Here is an 18,838-nt window from a genome sequence, read left to right as displayed (position 1 = left end):
TTATGTTTTTAAAAGAACTCTCTTATTCTCACCAAGGCACCATTTATGATTTTGATCAAAAATATAGTAAAGAAAGTAATATTGTGAATCTTTCTAATTTAAAATAACTGCTTTCTATTTGAATATATTTTTAAATATAATTAATTCCTGTGATGGCAAAGCTGAATTTTCAGTAGTCATCACTCCATCTACAGTGTCACATTATCCTTCAGATGTTCTGATTTGGTGCTCAATTATTAATAATGGTCCCATGATATGATTGTTCAAGGATTCTTGGATGAATAGAAATCAAAACAGATATATTTGACAGCAATCTTTTGTAACATTTTAAATGTCTTTACTGTTACTTTTGATCAATTGAATGTGTCCTTGCTGAATAAAAGTATTTTATTTGTATTTATTGATTTATTTTACTTTTTATTATTCCAAACTTTTGACCAGTGATGCATGAACTATTTCCAGAATGACAAAAAAATTGCACTGGACTAAATCATTTTGGTGCAAAAATAATTATTTGCAAATACTTTTGTAAATTTAGATTTTAGCTATTCTGTTAATTTCTACCATTATCCTTAATCCAGCTGAAGGTTTAGTCTCTGGAAAGACTTGTGAGTGCGTTGAAAACTATTGGTTAGTTTGGGTTAATACAAAAGTCACATTCAGTTTAGTGTTCAGCAATCAATAGGGAACAACACAGACATCATTTGGCAAACAGATACTAAGAGCTTCTCCTTCAGTATCTGCTGTGCCCAGTCATATTTCTTCATGGACATGGACAGTCACTGAAATTTTTTTTGGGAGGGAAATATTTTAAAAAGTACATTCCAGACAAAATAAAAACACTTGTCCTATAAACATGGCTACTATTTGACATCAAAGATCCCCTGTGTGTAAGTCAGAGTTTAGCTGTCCATGTCTATAAGAGAAACCGTCTCACTTGCAACACACAAATGTGTGCTGCTTGAGTGGGCAATCATGCTTTTCACTGTATATTGGCTTCTCAAACTGGATCAAAAAGAGAGGGCTCCAAATAAGAAGAAAAGCCAATAAACAAGAGGAAAGCACAGAGGGAGGGAGCAGAGAGAGAGAGAGAGAGAGACAGAAAGAGGAAAAAAGACACAAAGAAAGCTAATTAAAAAGGCAGTAATTCTGCAATAAACATATGAAGCAGGGGAGCTGGAAAGGTGATGAAGAGCTGGAAAGGAAAAGTGTATTTGTTGCTGTACAGTACTGCTTAGGGTGACCAGATTTGGATATGGAATGTCTGCACACCCTAGTACTGCTAGACCTAAAAGCTAAACCACAAGAAAGAGGCAAACATCCACACGGGGCAGCAAGAAACCACTGAGCAAAATAATATGGCACTGAGGCCAGGGTTTGAGAGAGGAAATTGAATGCATTTTTACTATATAATCTGCTTCAAAGAACTAAAACAAACCTGGACCAATAAGATCTAATCAAAAACCTTTCTATTATTATTATTATTATTATTATTATATTATTAAAATTATCTTTAGTATCTTAGAAGACTAGTAGAGATAACACAACATAAACAGTTAACTACTGCTCCATTGTAATCATTCCTTTTATGAAAAAAACAAAAACAAAAAAACAATCATCAGTGGCATTTCACCATTGCCTTCATGGAATACTGGTTAGTTGAGCATCACTGTTGTTAAGCAGTGTTTCTAGGAGAGGAATATGTCAAGTGCTATATTAATGAAGACATCACAGAGAGGAGAAGAAACCCTACAAAACCGGTATATGTGCCTCCTACCTTCCACCTTGGCATATTCTGAGAGACGCTGGTAGTTCACTAAAGCTGCCTGCTCCAGACATCTACGAATCACTGCCTTCACCTCGTCCTGAGGTACAGCTGTCACAATGTCCTTCATTAAAACCTGCAAAACCAAATATGAAATCAGATACATACTGCACATATTTATGTCTGTTTGTAGGTCTTTATTACTTTGTGTCATATGCTTTTTCAATACATGCATATACTGTATTAAAAACAGAATAGATAGATAGATAGATAGATAGATAGATAGATAGATAGATAGATAGATAGATAGATAGATAGATAGATAGATAGATAGATAGATAGATAGATAGATAGATAGATAGATAGATAGATAGATAGATAGATAGATAGATAGATAGATAGATAGATAGAATAGGAACAGAAATAGAAAAATAAAATGACACCGCACCCTTTCAAGCAGTGACAACGTGGCTTTTAAGGCTCCTTCTGGGCGTCCAAATGGAAAACAATACCTTCAGAGAGAAAATTAGAACATTTTAATAAACCGTGTTGATAACAGCTTTGAAACAGAAATGAGACATTATCCATCCCTATTTCAATTTGTTAGAAAAAAAGGAAAAGAAAAAGAACATCCTGTTTCGTCATTACATCCAGTAATCACACAATTAGTTTCATGCAACATTTACATGTACATTTTGATTTAGCAGTTTCACACTACTTTGAAAAAAGTAAAAAAAAAAAAAAGAAGTAATACCTATAGCACATATACCATTGATATCTCTAGCTGTTAATAAGGTGGTATATTTGATGCTGTGTTGACTGACAGTGATGTACCTGAAGTGTGTGATCTGGTTTTCGAGCAGCACGCGGAGTCGTTCTTTGATCTCCTCGAACCGTTCCTTCTCTTCGACTGTGACAGTACCGATTCCATCAGGCCTGAGGTCAAACACACAAATGAATGCAACTGCTTGTCTCATTAGGCTAACAGGGTCTCATGAAACAAACAGGCCAGATGCATGGATATTATACGAGCACTATAAATAATTTTCCATTTATGCTCTTTAGAAGGTACGTGTTAATGAGAGATTAAGACAAACTGCTCAACTTTTTAATTAACCACATAGATTGTCAAAGAACAAGAGAAAAAATTGTTCTTTAAAAATATCTACTGAGTGTGTATGTGCATATATGCTGTATGTGTAAATGCTCTGGTGTGAATTTTTGCAAGCATTTTTAAGCAAAGACCTTATGTGAATTAAGTCATAGTTATTGCTACTTGCCTGGTGCAATTAATATGACATTTTTTTCGACCACAGAAAAAATTATTTAAAAGAGACATTTGAAAGACACATTTTGTCTAGTGATATTTTGCAAGAGTCATTCAGCAAGATGTGCAACCGTGATGCTCAAACCACATATATTGTGCAAATAAACCATAATTTCAGCAGGATCCTAGTGTGTGTGAGTCTAACTGTTTATCTGTCTATGTGTGTGTGTGTGTGTCATCCCTTCCTCAGGCAAGGGTTTTTGGAAGTGCCTTAACTCCCCCCTCCCTGTCTATAGTCAAATAAAGAGTTCTCCACAATACAAAGACACTACAAATTACCACAGCCCCCTGCTACCAGCACTCAGGGGTTCAACCTCTCACCACATACACACTCAGGTTTCTTATTGTGACTGCATAACAGAGAGCGAGAGAAAGACTGTGGGAAACAGTTCAACTGATACATCTAGTGCCACTCCTAAGCTTATTAGCCAAATTACCATGATGTCCATCATCATTTCCTTTTGATAAATGCACAAAAACTTTAAAACACTTAAGACGCTGATATCTATGCAACTGATGCTAAATTGTCACACCTAATTGATCTGAGCATCATACGAGACATCTACACCTCTCACTATCTCTCACATCTAGTTGACATGAACAACGGCGGAAGCTTTTAAGGTATTTTTGTGAACAAGAAGGGGCGAATCGGTCACTAACCTGCCCCCAAAAACCCCCCACCAAGCAATGGACCCCGTCTGGTGTGACAGCCATGGTGGTCCCCCCTGAAATCCCTGCCCCTCCTCCCTTGCTTTTTCCGTGCTGTCCTTCAGCGTGCACTGGGCTGACATGGGGAGCGGACTGACGAGGAGCGTGTCATGTCTCCTGCTCCTCAAACCGCTGTCACAGCGACCCGCGCCTCCACTGTCACATACACTCTGCTCACAGCCCTGCTTCCACCTACCATGTCACAAACGATAAGGAGCCTGACCCTTTAGTCACATTCTGCATAAGAGTGTGCGTGCTTGTGTGTTAAACTGCATGCAGGTGACATACGTCGGCTGTGAGTTTGCTTCTGTTCTAGCTGTGTCACAACAAAACTGATGGATAAAAGACGGACCAAGAAAAAAAATCCTTTCCCTCTGTGTGTCAGAAAAAAAAGACAAAACAAAAAAAAAGCAAAACTCAAGAAAAACAAAACACACAACAAAACAAAAACAAAGTGAAGCAAAACTAAAGAAAAAACACACAAAAAAGTACTAAAACAACACTAAACAAAAAACCACAACCCCCAAAATAAATGAACAAAACAAATACAAAAAACAAACAAACAACCAAACAAAAAACTAAAAGCTAATAACACACACACACACACACACAAATAAATAAATAAATAAATAAATAAGACACAAAAATTAAACAAAAATATTTTTGGACATTGGTCCATGGTAATATTATTTTTATTTTTGCACATGTACCAAGGTAATACCCTGCTATTCTTTTAAGCACTTTGAAACTATGCAGTAGATGTATATGTCAGACATTCCATATCAAGATATCAAGATATCAAAATATCAAAACATCATGGTATTATTACCATAACGGTACTATGGAACATTTGGTTCCATGATGAGCATTTACACCATTTTACATCCTTTTAATAACACTACATGCCATCATGCATATTCATAATAGTATTTTATGAGACTAATATGGTCATCCAGATATAGTACTGGTGCATTAGTATCATGTCAAACAATATTTATCCACAGTCACTCTCTGTATCACTTGTAGATTATTTCGCTTTAAATATATATCAGAATAGAAGTCCAATGCCAAGAGGTTCAGGTTGAGGGCCGTGTCAGTTATAAAGATCGTGGTTGGCTGGACCTTGAGGTTTTGGCACAAGCAGACAGGCTGGAGTGAGGCCTTGGACAGTTTGGAAAGAGAGACAGAGCGATGACCTGTCATCCTGTCAGCTATGACCTTAAGGCACCATCCATATTGTCCCTCATCTTTCTCTCTCTCTCTCTCTCTCTCTCTCTCTACCCTGCATGTTTCTCACTGGGTCGACACATGTCTATCACTTTCTGTTTCCCTGCCTCACCCTCACTTTTTTCTCTCTTCCTCACACAGATACACATTCGCACAAACAGTGGTGTCCAAAAATCTGCAACCAGACTAAAAATCATGTCTTTCATCATATAAAATAATTCCTCGACAGTGGTTTTATATTTTAATAATTCTTAAATTTGATAATATATATATATATGAATAGATATAGATTAAAAAAAAAAAGAATAATGTGGTGTCAGACTTTTAGACTGTATATAAAACTGATACTATTTATATTCACAAATACATTGAATATACAAGGAATAAAAATACAGATACACACAGTGGAACAGTCATCTAACACACAGAAGAAAGAAGAAATGACTTAATTGTAATCTTCCCTCACGTACATCCCACAGTTTTATAGGTTGAGGGTGGAGCTTAAGGCTAATCCATACCCAATAGAGTAGGCTGCATTTACATTCTCACCTTCTGGAGCCTGCGAGCACCTGCGACTTGCTTTTTCTCCAGACCTCCATGATTTTGTTCTCTTTCTTAGATGGGGTCAAGGGCTCAGGGGGGGAGGGAAACAGAGAACTAAGCAGCTCGGTCTCTGACATGGGCCATTGTAGTAGCTCATTCACTCTTTGACTTCATATCCCACACACACACACACATTCACAAAGGTGCACATTCACAAAGGTTATCAGAAGATGGTGTGAGGGTAAGTGAGAAATAAAAGAAGATGATAAATATCCAAGTAATAATGAGAATAACCATGGGAATAAAAATATAGATTCAGACAAAAAATAAGACAAACATACAAAACATACTTTGAGGACTCCTGTGAACCAGGTAATGAGGCAATCTGAGCTTCTTGTAAAAGCAGTGAAACTACTGTGGGATTCTGGGAGAGAAGCATTATTACTTGTGACCAACCACAAAGCTTTGAGGAGAAAGAATGGGGCTTCTATTAAACACAGGAGAAGTCCTTCGGCAGCCAAAAGAGAGTCTGTGCTGTTACTTTACCTCTGTTTCTGCCCATGTGTGGAAAGTGGATGTATAGACAGGTAAAAAGGCAGGACAGTGAAGAGGAATGGAGTGATTTTAGGTGGAGGAGAAGAAACAGAACTTCGGGTGAGAGTAGGATGAATGACAGAGAGAGAACATGAGAGATAAATGATTGGAGAATTAATGTGATTATAAATGAGAAGGAAATGAAGTGGGTGTTAAAGAGACAGGGTGAGAAATAGATAAGGAGTGTGAGATCAGCGCTACCTGTTGCCGTGAACATGAGAGGCGCAGAAGGCGTAGCTGTAGTGCAGTAGTGTGGGGTCGATCATGGACCCTTTCTCTGCTCTCTCCAGCAGGTCATTCAGGTAACACAGGTGCCTGTGACACCCTCGCACTCCGTACCTGGCACAGTACTCATCTAATACGAAAACCTGCCCTGGACTGAACCAACCCTGAGGCATACATTCAGACACAAAAGTTTCGGTTTCAGTAGTGCAAATGTGATTATACATAATCATATAAATAGGACAGCTGTAGCTCTAACTGAATTATACTGAATTGAAAGCTTGGTTACCAAACAGGAGTATGAATCATTGAGTCTGTGGTCCAGTGTCAACCGCTGAACCGTCTCAAACAGCGAAGAGTGGTCAAAATTGCAGGGGTTAGCCGAGATGAACTCATCCATTCCATGTTTCTGTGCTCGGTCTGCATCTGTGTGTATGTGTGCATGTTAATGTATGGAGACAGAGACAGGCTTCAAAAAACATACACAGCTCAAAGTCAAAGGAGCACACACTCTTTAGAGAAAGGTCTCTAACTTGAGAAAGATGTCAGCCTAAAAAGTGTCATTGTCAACTTGCATTACACTCTATATTCAATCCAAGGTGCATTACGAGCAATGTTTGAAGTGCAAAATAAAAATCAGAGCATAAAATATAAGCAATATATTTATTTATTTACTGTGTCTATAATGATAATAATAATAATTGTAAATATATATACAACCCGAATTCCGGAAAAGTTGGGACGTTTTTTAAATTTTAATAAAATGAAAACTAAAAGACTTTCAAATCACATGAGCCAATATTTTATTCACAATAGAACATAGATAACATAGCAAATGTTTAAACTGAGAAAGTTTACAATTTTATGCACAAAATGAGCTCATTTCAATTTTGATTTCTGCTACAGGTCTCAAAATAGTTGGGACGGGGCATGTTTACCATGGTGTAGCATCTCCTTTTCTTTTCAAAACAGTTTGAAGACGTCTGGGCATTGAGGCTATGAGTTGCTGGAGTTTTGCTGTTGGAATTTGGTCCCATTCTTTCCTTATATAGATTTCCAGCTGCTGAAGAGTTCGTGGTCGTCTTTGACGTATTTTTCGTTTAATGATGCGCCAAATGTTCTCTATAGGTGAAAGATCTGGACTGCAGGCAGGCCAGGTTAGCACCCGGACTCTTCTATGACGAAGCCATGCTGTTGTTATAGCTGCAGTATGTGGTTTTGCATTGTCCTGCTGAAATAAACAAGGTCTTCCCTGAAATAGACGTTGTTTGGAGGGAAGCATATGTTGCTCTAAAACCTTTATATACCTTTCAGCATTCACAGAGCCTTCCAAAACATGCAAGCTGCCCATACCGTATGCACTCATGCACCCCCATACCATCAGAGATGCTGGCTTTTGAACTGAACGCTGATAACATGCTGGAAGGTCTCCCTCCTCTTTAGCCAGGAGGACACGGCGTCCGTGATTTCCAACAAGAATGTCAAATTTGGACTCGTCTGACCATAAAACACTATTCCACTTTGAAATAGTCCATTTTAAATGAGCCTTGGCCCACAGGACACGACGGCGCTTCTGGACCATGTTCACATATGGCTTCCTTTTTGCATGATAGAGCTTTAGTTGGCATCTGCTGATGGCACGGCGGATTGTGTTTACCGACAGTGGTTTCTGAAAGTATTCCTGGGCCCATTTAGTAATGTCATTGACACAATCATGCCGATGAGTGATGCAGTGTCGTCTGAGAGCCCGAAGACCACGGGCATCCAATAAAGGTTTCCGGCCTTGTCCCTTACGCACAGAGATTTCTCCAGTTTCTCTGAATCTTTTGATGATGTTATGCACTGTAGATGATGAGATTTGCAAAGCCTTTGCAATTTGACGTTGAGGAACATTGTTTTTAAAGTTTTCCACAATTTTTTTACGCAGTCTTTCACAGATTGGAGAGCCTCTGCCCATCTTTACTTCTGAGAGACTCTGCTTCTCTAAGACAAAGCTTTTATAGCTAATCATGTTACAGACCTGATATCAATTAACTTAATTAATCACTAGATGTTCTCCCAGCTGAATCTTTTCAAAACTGCTTGCTTTTTTAGCCATTTGTTGCCCCCGTGCCAACTTTTTTGAGACCTGTAGCAGGCATTAAATTTTAAATGAGCTAATTAAGTGGATAAAAGTGTAAAATTTCTCAGTTTAAACATTTGCTACGTTATCTATGTTCTATTGTGAATAAAATATTGGCTCATGTGATTTGAAATTCCTTTAGTTTTCATTTTATTAAAATTTAAAAAACGTCCCAACTTTTCCGGAATTCGGGTTGTGTATATATATATATATATATATATATATATATATATATATATATATATATATATATATATATATATATATATATATATATATATATATATATATATATATATATATATATATATAGTTTTGCTTTTTATTTGATATATTTTAAAACAAAAAAGTTAGATTTTTCTAACATTTCAAGACAAGTGACTATTTTCAAGTAATAGTGATATTAATTGTTTTAACTCAACAACAACATATGGTTATCTCATAACTCATATATCTTCACAACAATGTATAGCAATTATTTATATTTTTAACAGTCCTGTATATTTGCTTGCGAAGGGGAAACAATGATTTGTTTATTTGCAATTTGCAATTTTCTGCCAGGACATTATCCATTAATTTTCTAGAAATTCACATTAACCCTGTGCGATGTAGTGCATTACACCTGCTAAAAAATAAAATAAAAATACAATTAAATTCCTTCATATTAATATAGTATATGGTATCTATTCTTTCATTTTATAAGAATGCATACGCAATGCATTAAAAGAGAAAGACAAATTGAGACAAATTGAGAAAATTGTATGCAAACATCATTATATTACTGGCTAGTATTTCCCCCCAGGGTTTTGTCTTTTTTGCCTTGGTAATCCTGCAAGACCTGTCTGAGCCAGTGTTCCTGTCTGGTCCTCCTAATCAAACAACAACTCTATGTTCACGCTTTCCCCCTCCTTCTCCATTCATTGCTCTGTCCGCAGGCCTCTGCCCCCCCTCAGGGAAGCCCTAATTAAAGAAACCCAGTGCCTCTAAACCTGGGAGAGAGCTGGCCGTGGAGCCCCCTACCCTCATCATCTATTGTCCATTAAAGAGACTAAATAAATTCAACAACACATTTTCCCTTTCCTCCACAGTTGGTAAGCTTAGGTATTACATGGGGTCCTGCACAAATAAGCTCGGCCATTTCTTAATCCTACCACTGGTCAGGGGCTATTCTTATTCTAATGCCCCGTTTCAACCAGGGCTTTAGAGCTATACTGTATGACTGAGCCATTCAGTAGACACCTCCTCCAGATCATCACTGGATAGCATGTTAAATTAGGAACAACACTTAAACTTTTTAGTTGTATAATTGAAGGTAAGTTTTCGAATGATTAATGATAACTCTATCATTTTGGCTTAAATCCTTGAACAGCAAATAATTTTGAAGGACTTCACAATAGCTTTCATTAAAAACCTTAAAGGGACCTTAAATAGTCCACCCAAAAATAAAATTATTATTATTTGCTTGTTCCAAATTTGTATGACTTTAATTTCTTCTGTATAATGCAAAGTCATAGAGGTCTGGAATGACACAAGGGTTAGTAAATGATGACAGATTTTTCATTTTTGACTGAACTATCCCTTTAACAAGTATCATTATATAATATAGCTTAGCCAAAATTAATGAAATTATGATTCATATTTTCATTCATAAAATAGGGAGCAATAGTCTGAAACAACAGTGAAAATCTGCTATTTAAAATCAAAATTAACATTTGCAATATATAATATTAAAGTCTTAATAATGAAAGTTTCTATAAAGTTCTGCTTGTATGATATTTATATCATACGTAAAATCATTCCAAAATCTCTGCATTGCATTTTTTGTCTGTGCATGGCGTTATAGCATATCCAAACACATAAGCTGAAGCCAATTAATCCTTTGAAATCAGCCACAGGTCAAAAAGGTGACATTGTGTCGCTCTTCTTTGTCTTAATATGAGCTTGTCATGTCTCTTTGACACTGGAATTGAGGAGAAGGTCTCTGGACAGTAACACACAATGACATTAGTCGGCTCTGTCCGAGTGGGGCAGAGGAGAAATGACACTGATTGATGCATTCTTTTCATTTATAGATCATCTCTCTCGGAGAGTCCGAAGAGCAGAACATTTGGGGCTATTTAGTGCTCGCTTTCTTTCTTTCTTTCTTTCTTTCTTTTTTTTCTGTGGAGGTGTCTGCACAAGCACACAAAATGGATGGATTGGGAGCCTGAGATTCAGCCCTGGGCCGACAAGAGCTGAAGGGGCCAACTGACAGGATGGGTGAGTGAGGGATGGACAGAGGGAGAAAAAAGAAAAGGAGGGATGAAGACAGGGGTGACAGCAGAAACATACTTTATTAAGTGGTTTCTAATTTAATCTGCTCACAAACTCCATTTCCAATAATATGGCCGTCCTCGCAGGCCTGCAGACAAGTCCATAGGTGAGCCTCTCTTCAGTCCTTATCACACTGGATTAGAAAAGCCTGGACTCTGGCTGACATCCAACATCAATCACTGCTTTCTTTGTTTGAGAATAATGAAGCAGTGAATGAATCGAAAGATAAAATCAATTATTATTAACAATACTTTTTATTATTTATTTATATTAAATTAGGCGGGGGTGGGGTGGGGTATTGGGACATGTTGCAGGTCAGGCTCAAACCTGTTTTGCTTATATAAGCATCTGTTGTTGTGTCCTTAAGGCTGTGTATGCTGAGAGTAAGCCATTGTTAGTATAATAATAATAATAATAATAATAATTACTATTATTGTTGTTGTTGCTGCTGTTAAATGATACATCCTGTCTACACTGTATGTAAGCTATTGTCAATAATTATTATTATTATTGTTGTTGTTGTTGTTGTTAAATTTGTCTAGGTTGGGTCTCTGATTTCAGTTTCCCCTACACACAGCGTACCTTTGCAGGTATATACAAAGGGCAGACAAAAGAAGGAGTTTAACGTTTCCCCAGAGATGAGTAAAGAAGGCGTTAGTCTAAAACTGTTAGTAGTTCTATAGGAAACACTAATAAGACATGAAAAGGGCCACTATTTGTTAAATGTGTCAGTGTGTGGCAAAAGGGTTTGTCTAGATGTAGCAGTTGTGATAAGAGTTGCATAAGTTTAACTATCGTAAAACAAAGAACAAAGAAAAAACTTCTACATTCCAGCTACATATTTGCCAAATCTCTCTCTCTTTTTTTATTATAAAAATAAACTCTTGAGAGTCACAGAATGATCAAATTGTGTTAAATATCGCTGGGTCCACTGCTTCAAGGACAAAATCTTTTCAGTAATAATAGAAAATAAACAGCCAATGTTTCGGATTGCATCCTAATCCCCATTTAAAACCGCAACCACAACCATTTAATTTGCCACTGTCATAACGTTAAGAGAAAAAAAAATGAAAACACTGGTGGCATGACTTTCTACAGATGAGAGAAAATGGTGTGAACTAGCAAGTAGTTATTTGGTAACATTCCACTGATAGCTTCCAGAAATAATCAGGGTGAAGATACACTGTTTTATTCATAGCATGTCACTCTTAACATGCTAATTACCAGCTGCTGAGGGGTGCAGAGCACGACAGTGGTTTCACCGAATTCATTTAGCACAATAAATCAACAACTACAATAGAGAAAATCACTATAATTATATCATTTACCAAATTCTCCATTTGGTCGGAAATCTTTACTGTTAAATAAAGGCAACTGCTGTTGATTTCATCCAACAAGAAACTAGCTTACAAGGAACAGATGGATTTGATTTTGCACATCCTTTTTAATGTGAAATCCTGCTTTCAATTGAGAAGCCATTGACCCGATGAAGCCATGTTAAGAGAAGGCAAATACGCAACTGCCAATCAGAGCAAAATATTCAGAAAAAACATTTCACATGCAGTCTATTCTTTTGTATTTCAGACCTAAAGAAAATAAAAGAGAGAGAGATTTGCAGAAGGAGGGGTAATGTGAGTTTTTGAAGAGGAATATCGAATAGCACATTGCTTGTGTCAGATAATCCAAAGCGGTTTATCTGATCTGTGCCTGCTACAGGGAAGCACTTACCCTTCAGTCCGGCTACAAGAGAGCAGGGTAAGAGGGAACAAACCAGAGTGACATATAGACTCGCATGGAGCAGAAGACAGAAGACAGCAAAGAGAGAGAAAGAGAAAGGAGGACAGAAAGCAAAGCATGAGAGAAGGAGGATCTGAAACATGTAGTCACACACACAGAAAGAAAAGAAAAAACTAAAATATGCAAAAAAAAAAAAAAAAATCTGAACGAAACCCTGAGAGAAAAGGTAAATAAACACAGAAATGTGTGATGACTAATGAATAAAAAAGATCAAATATATGCAAAAGAAGAAAAAGCTAAAGAATAACAACAAAAGAAAGAATGAATATTCAAAAAGAAAAGCATAACTAAGAGAAAGTAAAAAAAATAAAGAACAGTGAGAGTGAATAAAAGCAAATATACACAAAAGCATAAAAAAGAGTGAAAAAACAATAGGAGTGAATGAAAAGCAAAAGTAAAAGATGGCTTATATAAGCAAGAGAAAAGAGAAAAGAGAAAGAGTGAAAAGCAAAAGAAAAACAGCAAAAATTAAGTAAAGAACCAAACAGGCAGAAGAAAAGTGCAAACAAACAAGTGAAAGAACAAAGATGCTAGTAAAAAGCAAGAAAGAAAGTTTTTAATTAATTTTAATTAAATTAAATGTAATTAATAAGAATTTTTTAATTAATTGATTAAGCAAATAAAATTAATAAAATAAAAGGACAGGGATTAAAATGTATCAAAGCATGTATTGATGAAAAGATTTCTGACAGTATCAAGCGGTGCAGGTGAACACAATACAGTAAGTAGTTACTGTACTCAGGAGGTGAACGCTGTTGAACTTACACTTATAGGACATTAGTGAGCAGTACAGTGAAACAGAGTGTAAAAACATCAGCAGTGCACTGTTTAGAACGAGAACTTATTTAACTGATGCTATACAAAGATTTCATGTAATAGTGTGACTACTATGAAGAGTGTCATTACAAATGCAGCTCTGACCCTGTGTGTGTGTGTGTGTGTGTGTGTGTCTGTGTGTGTGTGTGTGTGTGTGTGTGTGGGTGAGAGAGAGAGACTGCAGTCAGCATGTGTCTATGTATTCATACTTACAGAACTGAGAGATGGGAGCATCAAGCTGTGGTGCTGTCCCTTTTTTGGCGTTGAGTTTCTGCACCTGGGTCGGGGGCACGGGTTTGTGGGACTGGCCTGTGGCACGATACATCGCTTGAACCCACAGGATTCGATCTTGCTCATCATCGCTGGCGAAGATCACAGTGTCTCCCTCTTTCACAGCATTGAAGAATGTCCGACCACCATCCAGACCTGCATTCAACAAACTGTTAACCATTCATTCCATTTAAAGTAATAAATTACTAAAGTCACGTTAGACCTAGCTTCACAAATCACTTAACGTTAGTTAATGCAGCAGTGTTGTAGTACAAATTTTTGCTGTCAGCAGAGGGAGAGCAACAAAAAGATGAATGTTGAAATTTCCTGTATTTTGGATGAGTAACCCGAGAAATTTCCCTTATTTTCAATGTTGACTTAAGCTATATAAATTAATATTCAGATGTTATGGTCTCCGTGGTCGCGCCTCCAAGTAGGAAAGCGATGAAAAGTTAATCCATTTTCATTTTATTTTCCCCATGGCGATTGTGTGTTGCGCTATTACACCCCACAAAACAGCAACGGTTTACCATGGTTGAAATAGATTTTTAATTAATCAAATTAAGACACACGGATGACAGGGAGTATGTCTAAACACTGCGCAGAAGTCCGAGTAGCAGTAAAGGAGGCTATCAACGTGGCGGCCACGCCAAGTAATGAAGTCACGACGCCCAAGCCCTATACAGATGTGGCCACCTGAATCACATTTTTTGGTTACCTCACAACACATACAACACAACGACATAAAAATGATAAAAGATGTAACTGTGCACACTATAAGACCGATCAGACAACTCATGTACACTGTGCATAATGTTTCATGCAAAGATACAGAAGGTTTCAATGAAAGATAATTGATCTAAACTGATTAATTACCAGTGTTTATTTAACATTAATAAAATGAGTCACCTATTCCTTGGGAATAAATGTGTATGGATCATAGAAACACATGCCACCTGCTGGTCTAACAGATATTTCTATCCACCTTATTTTGCAATGCTAAAGTAAGCCATTTTCTGTGAATGTGCAAGACATCAGACCCATTAGCCACTATAGGTAAATAAACAGAAGAATAACAGAGTACAGTAAAACTACAAGTACTACAGTGTGGTTATAATTATGATGATAAATCAAAATCTAAAAACAAATACCAGTTTACAGAATCAAACAGCATAACGGACTGTTTTCTTATGGGTAAAATAACTGAAAGCGGTTGACACCGGAAGCCTTGCACACTGAAGCTACAAATGGCCAAACATTATGTTACAAATAAGGTGGACAGAACATGTGAAAACAATATTCCAGTGTTTTTTTTTTCACTGTCATTTATTGTAGCATTTCGATTGGCTGCAGTGACCTGGCTGAGGGTCGGTGTAATCCACAGTGTATCCGTCCAGTTGGAGAAGTTCAACAGGTTCTGCTTTCTTCTCCCTGTAGCTACACATGGCAAAGGTGTACTGGCTCACCTGGAAAACAATATTGGCACAATAAACCCACATCATTGTTATGAATTATGAATCCTAACCCTAACCCAAACAGAAATATCTACTTCAGGCTAGTGATACGGTTCAAATGGAGCATGGCATCTCAGAGGGAGGCTGTCTTGGTCACTGACGGTGTAGGGTTGGACTTGCAGGGTTTTGTACTGCCAATCAAATGGGACTGACAGAAGAGTGTGGGATGACACGCTGTCACTCTGGATGCGAGTCGTGCAGTTAGGTGCCAGTCATACACACATTCTACACACACAGATGTGCTGCTGTCAAGACCTTCTCTGGCCTCATCCGCAGCATTACACCAATCCCGCGTCTCCATCACCTCTGCTGAAAGTGGCAGCCCTCTCTCACTCCATCTCCGAGTGACATGATAAATTCATTGTCATGTGTGTGATGGGCACTTGGGCTGGCTTCGGGGCCCCAATCTGGCTTGGTGGCACCCAGGTGCCTTCGGGATGCCACTGGGGCACACACCCCCCCACCACGCCTGCACACACACATATGTACACACACAAAATCTCCCATCAATCCACTGAAGTTCAGGCCTGTCAGAAGCCGGAACGGTCGCTGGTGGGGCCATTGACCCGCTGTCAAACCGACAGTTAAAGGATTTTAAATTACTTTGCTTTCTGATTACCCCTGCATGCTTTTGCTCTTTTAAATAACCTTGTTATTGTCGATGCATGGCAAATTGCATTGTGGATGAAGAGAGCGGGAGAGTGGGCACAAATCGATCACTAACGGTGGAAATATAAAGCCGAATGCCAGACACACAACCCGAGCCCCTCCAGGTCACTCGAATGCATTACCATATTCAGATGCGTAAGCCTGAATGCCTGAGCCAGAGCATAGATGAGATGAGATGAGATGAGGGGAAAGAGGAAGCAAGCACATAGAGTCTGCCCGCTGTTTTAGATTGCTTACCAGCCATAAAATAATTAGACTTCAGTTTGAATCATAATGCTGGCTTTATGCTGTCATCTTACTGACAATAAGGGCACCGAGAGGCACAGAGATAAACAATGTGGCTGCTAAAAATTTATATGACTATTTATATGACTATCAGTGCTCTATGAAGTATAGAGATGTTAAAATAGATAACATTTTTCCATATTCCTAGACTTAAGCAACACCGAAGAAAAGAAATGGCAGGGTGGAGCCATGGCGAACTCTGTCACCACCTTTTCATGACACCTTGTTTTAAAGCCAGCCTGTGTCAAACAGGAGCCCTAAATGCTCTACAGGGTGTGGTAATAATCTTTGAATAATGCAACAGTGAACTCACAACCGCCCTGCAATACAAACCCGGCATTAAATGCAGGGGCATTTACATAGAATCGCTCAGAGTGTCAATCAAACGCTGGCCAGCCACTGACAGCAATACTAGCATGCTAAATATAAAAAATGCATTTATTTCATACTAAACATAGGTTAAATCTATTAACATATTTACTGACGTATCACTTGAGACTTATTTAAAAATTATAGTTTAACTTTTTTGGAGTACTACTTGAGCACAATACACATTTCTTAATATTGAGTCTAAAATGTGTTTTAATGCCACTATTGATGAGGATTGTATGATCTTTGAATAATATTGGTCTTTGAATTCAAAATATTTAAAGTGTGTCTAAAGTATACTTGCAATAGTTCCGCTTTAGCACAATCAAATATACTTTAGTAAATTCAGTTGGACCTCAGCACTACTTCTGCACAGTTAATTTTTGTATTTTTGTGAAGTACATAAAAATGTAAATGTATTTGTAGTATACTTAAATGTACTTCAAATACATTTTAGTATATTTATTTTTCAATGGGTTTATTCAGCAAGGATGCAATAAACTGATCAAAAGTGACAATAAATACTGTTATAAAAGATTATGTTTCAAATTAAAAATGCTGTTATTACAGTATAAATTATATATTTATACATGTAATACATTTTAAAATGTATTTAAAAATATATATTTTAATAATATTTCACAAAATTACCTTTTTACTGTATTTTTGATACAGCCTTGATTAACAAAAGAGACTTCATTCAAAAGCATTAAAAAAACGTACCGCCACCCCCCCCCCTTCCCATTTTTTAACAGTTGTGTAAATTAAATATTAATAATGATAGATAAAAAAGGATATAATGATGTTAATAAAAAATATTAAAGTATTAAATAAAGTAATAAATAAAGTATTTAAAAAATATACTGAACTGTGGTATAATACATTTTATATATTTTTTTTTAAATCTAAATAAAAGGTTCAAAATGCCATGCCATATTCAGGAGTTTATGTTGATTTTTATGCTAACATTTACATTTACGAGATGAGGACTAGACAGATGGATGTGCTGATATTTGTGTGAACACATACATAGGATTTAACACGAGAACAACAGAGAAGAAACAACAAAAAACAGAAAGGAGACAAACAAATGCAAAGTGTGAAACCAACAAAATCAAACAAACAAAGCACAGACACAAAAAGCGCATTCTGGCATATTTTCTTAACCACACTGACATTCGAAAACACAAGCGGAGCAACGTGTAATGTTTTTCGCTTGCATGCACACAAGCACACAGACACACATGCACACAAACGCTAAGGTAAATAAATAATGTCAGTGTATTGACTGTTGTTTGTCACTTGCTGTAGCCGTAGCTGCGAGCGACTGGTGGGTGTGTGATGTGGGCTCTTTTAGCTGCGAGTGCTGGTCCTTTACTCTGTCAAGCCGCCTGTCAACATTTAGCTCTCAGACATGTTACAACCCACCACAGAGGAGCTGACTGAACAGCAAACAACAAAGATAGATATAAAAAGGCTCCTCCATCGAAGTACCTGACACAGTGCTTTATCAGAAAGAGCTGTGAATCTAGTCTACTTCACTGAAGCAGTTTTGACAATGGAAATGCACAGCACTTGATAAAAAAAAAAATCTGAATCAAAAGGTGGATGAAACAGTCTCATTAGACACCAAGGTTTTGAAAAAGCACATACCTGAACCAAGACGAAGAACCTCTTCTTCCATCTTTTCCACAGGTTTTTCCCAATGGCCCAAAGGTAACTGTGAATAGATGTAGATCGGGTGTCAAGATATAGCATGCTGGATGTGTTGTTCTTAAATTGGGTGATAATAGGCCACTGTTACCTTTCTCTCTGACTCAGCATTACAGAGTAACTAAATAAATTACGACGGGGATATTTTAACATCATAAATACATGTAAAAGAAAAATATATATATAAAAAAAGTCAAATATGTTTTAAACACATACAATATACAGAAAAATATACATTTACAAAAATGTGCACAAAAAAATAAGTGACTCAGAAATGCACTGAGAAGACATTCACATGCTATAAACAGACAAAATAAGTGTTTGTTTATTTAATGATGAGCTATATAGTTCCTTTCATAATAAAAGAAAGAAAACATTTGCTACAGCTAAGACAATACAGCTAAAACTCTAAAAATGTGTTGATTAATCAAGGATGGTATATACAGTTTTTTGTTAATGAAATCAAAAAGAAATATTTGACATTATTTCCTTCAAGTCTGTACACATTGTTTCAAAGCAGCTTTAAATAAAATTGTGTTGTTAATAATTATATTTTATCTTCATACCTTATAGTTACATTTAGA

General features: G+C 36.9%; 1 protein-coding gene across 9 annotated transcripts in view; it reads right to left on the bottom strand.

Annotated features, from left to right (window-relative positions):
- Positions 1 to 18,838, bottom strand: part of cadpsa (Ca2+-dependent activator protein for secretion a) — a 119,458-nt gene that overhangs the window by 40,130 nt on the left and 60,490 nt on the right. For 7 of the 9 annotated variants that reach the window (XM_059529393.1, XM_059529394.1, XM_059529395.1 and 4 more), the window contains exons 10-17: positions 18,195 to 18,261; positions 15,062 to 15,170; positions 13,648 to 13,860; positions 6,676 to 6,812; positions 6,366 to 6,553; positions 2,600 to 2,701; positions 2,214 to 2,277; positions 1,778 to 1,901 (exon numbers count right to left, since the gene is read on the bottom strand). In XM_059529393.1, coding sequence (XP_059385376.1) covers positions 1,778 to 1,901; positions 2,214 to 2,277; positions 2,600 to 2,701; positions 6,366 to 6,553; positions 6,676 to 6,812; positions 13,648 to 13,860; positions 15,062 to 15,170; positions 18,195 to 18,261 — 1,004 coding nt within the window. Of the gene's footprint in view, positions 1 to 1,777; positions 1,902 to 2,213; positions 2,278 to 2,599; positions 2,702 to 5,576; positions 5,739 to 6,365; positions 6,554 to 6,675; positions 6,813 to 13,647; positions 13,861 to 15,061; positions 15,171 to 18,194; positions 18,262 to 18,838 lie in introns of all 9 variants that reach the window. The other 2 variants (XM_059529391.1, XM_059529397.1) reach the window with 1 other exon arrangement.

This window comes from Carassius carassius, chromosome 38 (assembly GCF_963082965.1).
Source record: "Carassius carassius chromosome 38, fCarCar2.1, whole genome shotgun sequence".
NCBI lineage: Eukaryota > Metazoa > Chordata > Actinopteri > Cypriniformes > Cyprinidae > Carassius > Carassius carassius.
The sequence above is the reverse complement of the archived record's forward strand: the minus strand, read 5'-3'. Positions and strand labels throughout refer to the sequence as shown.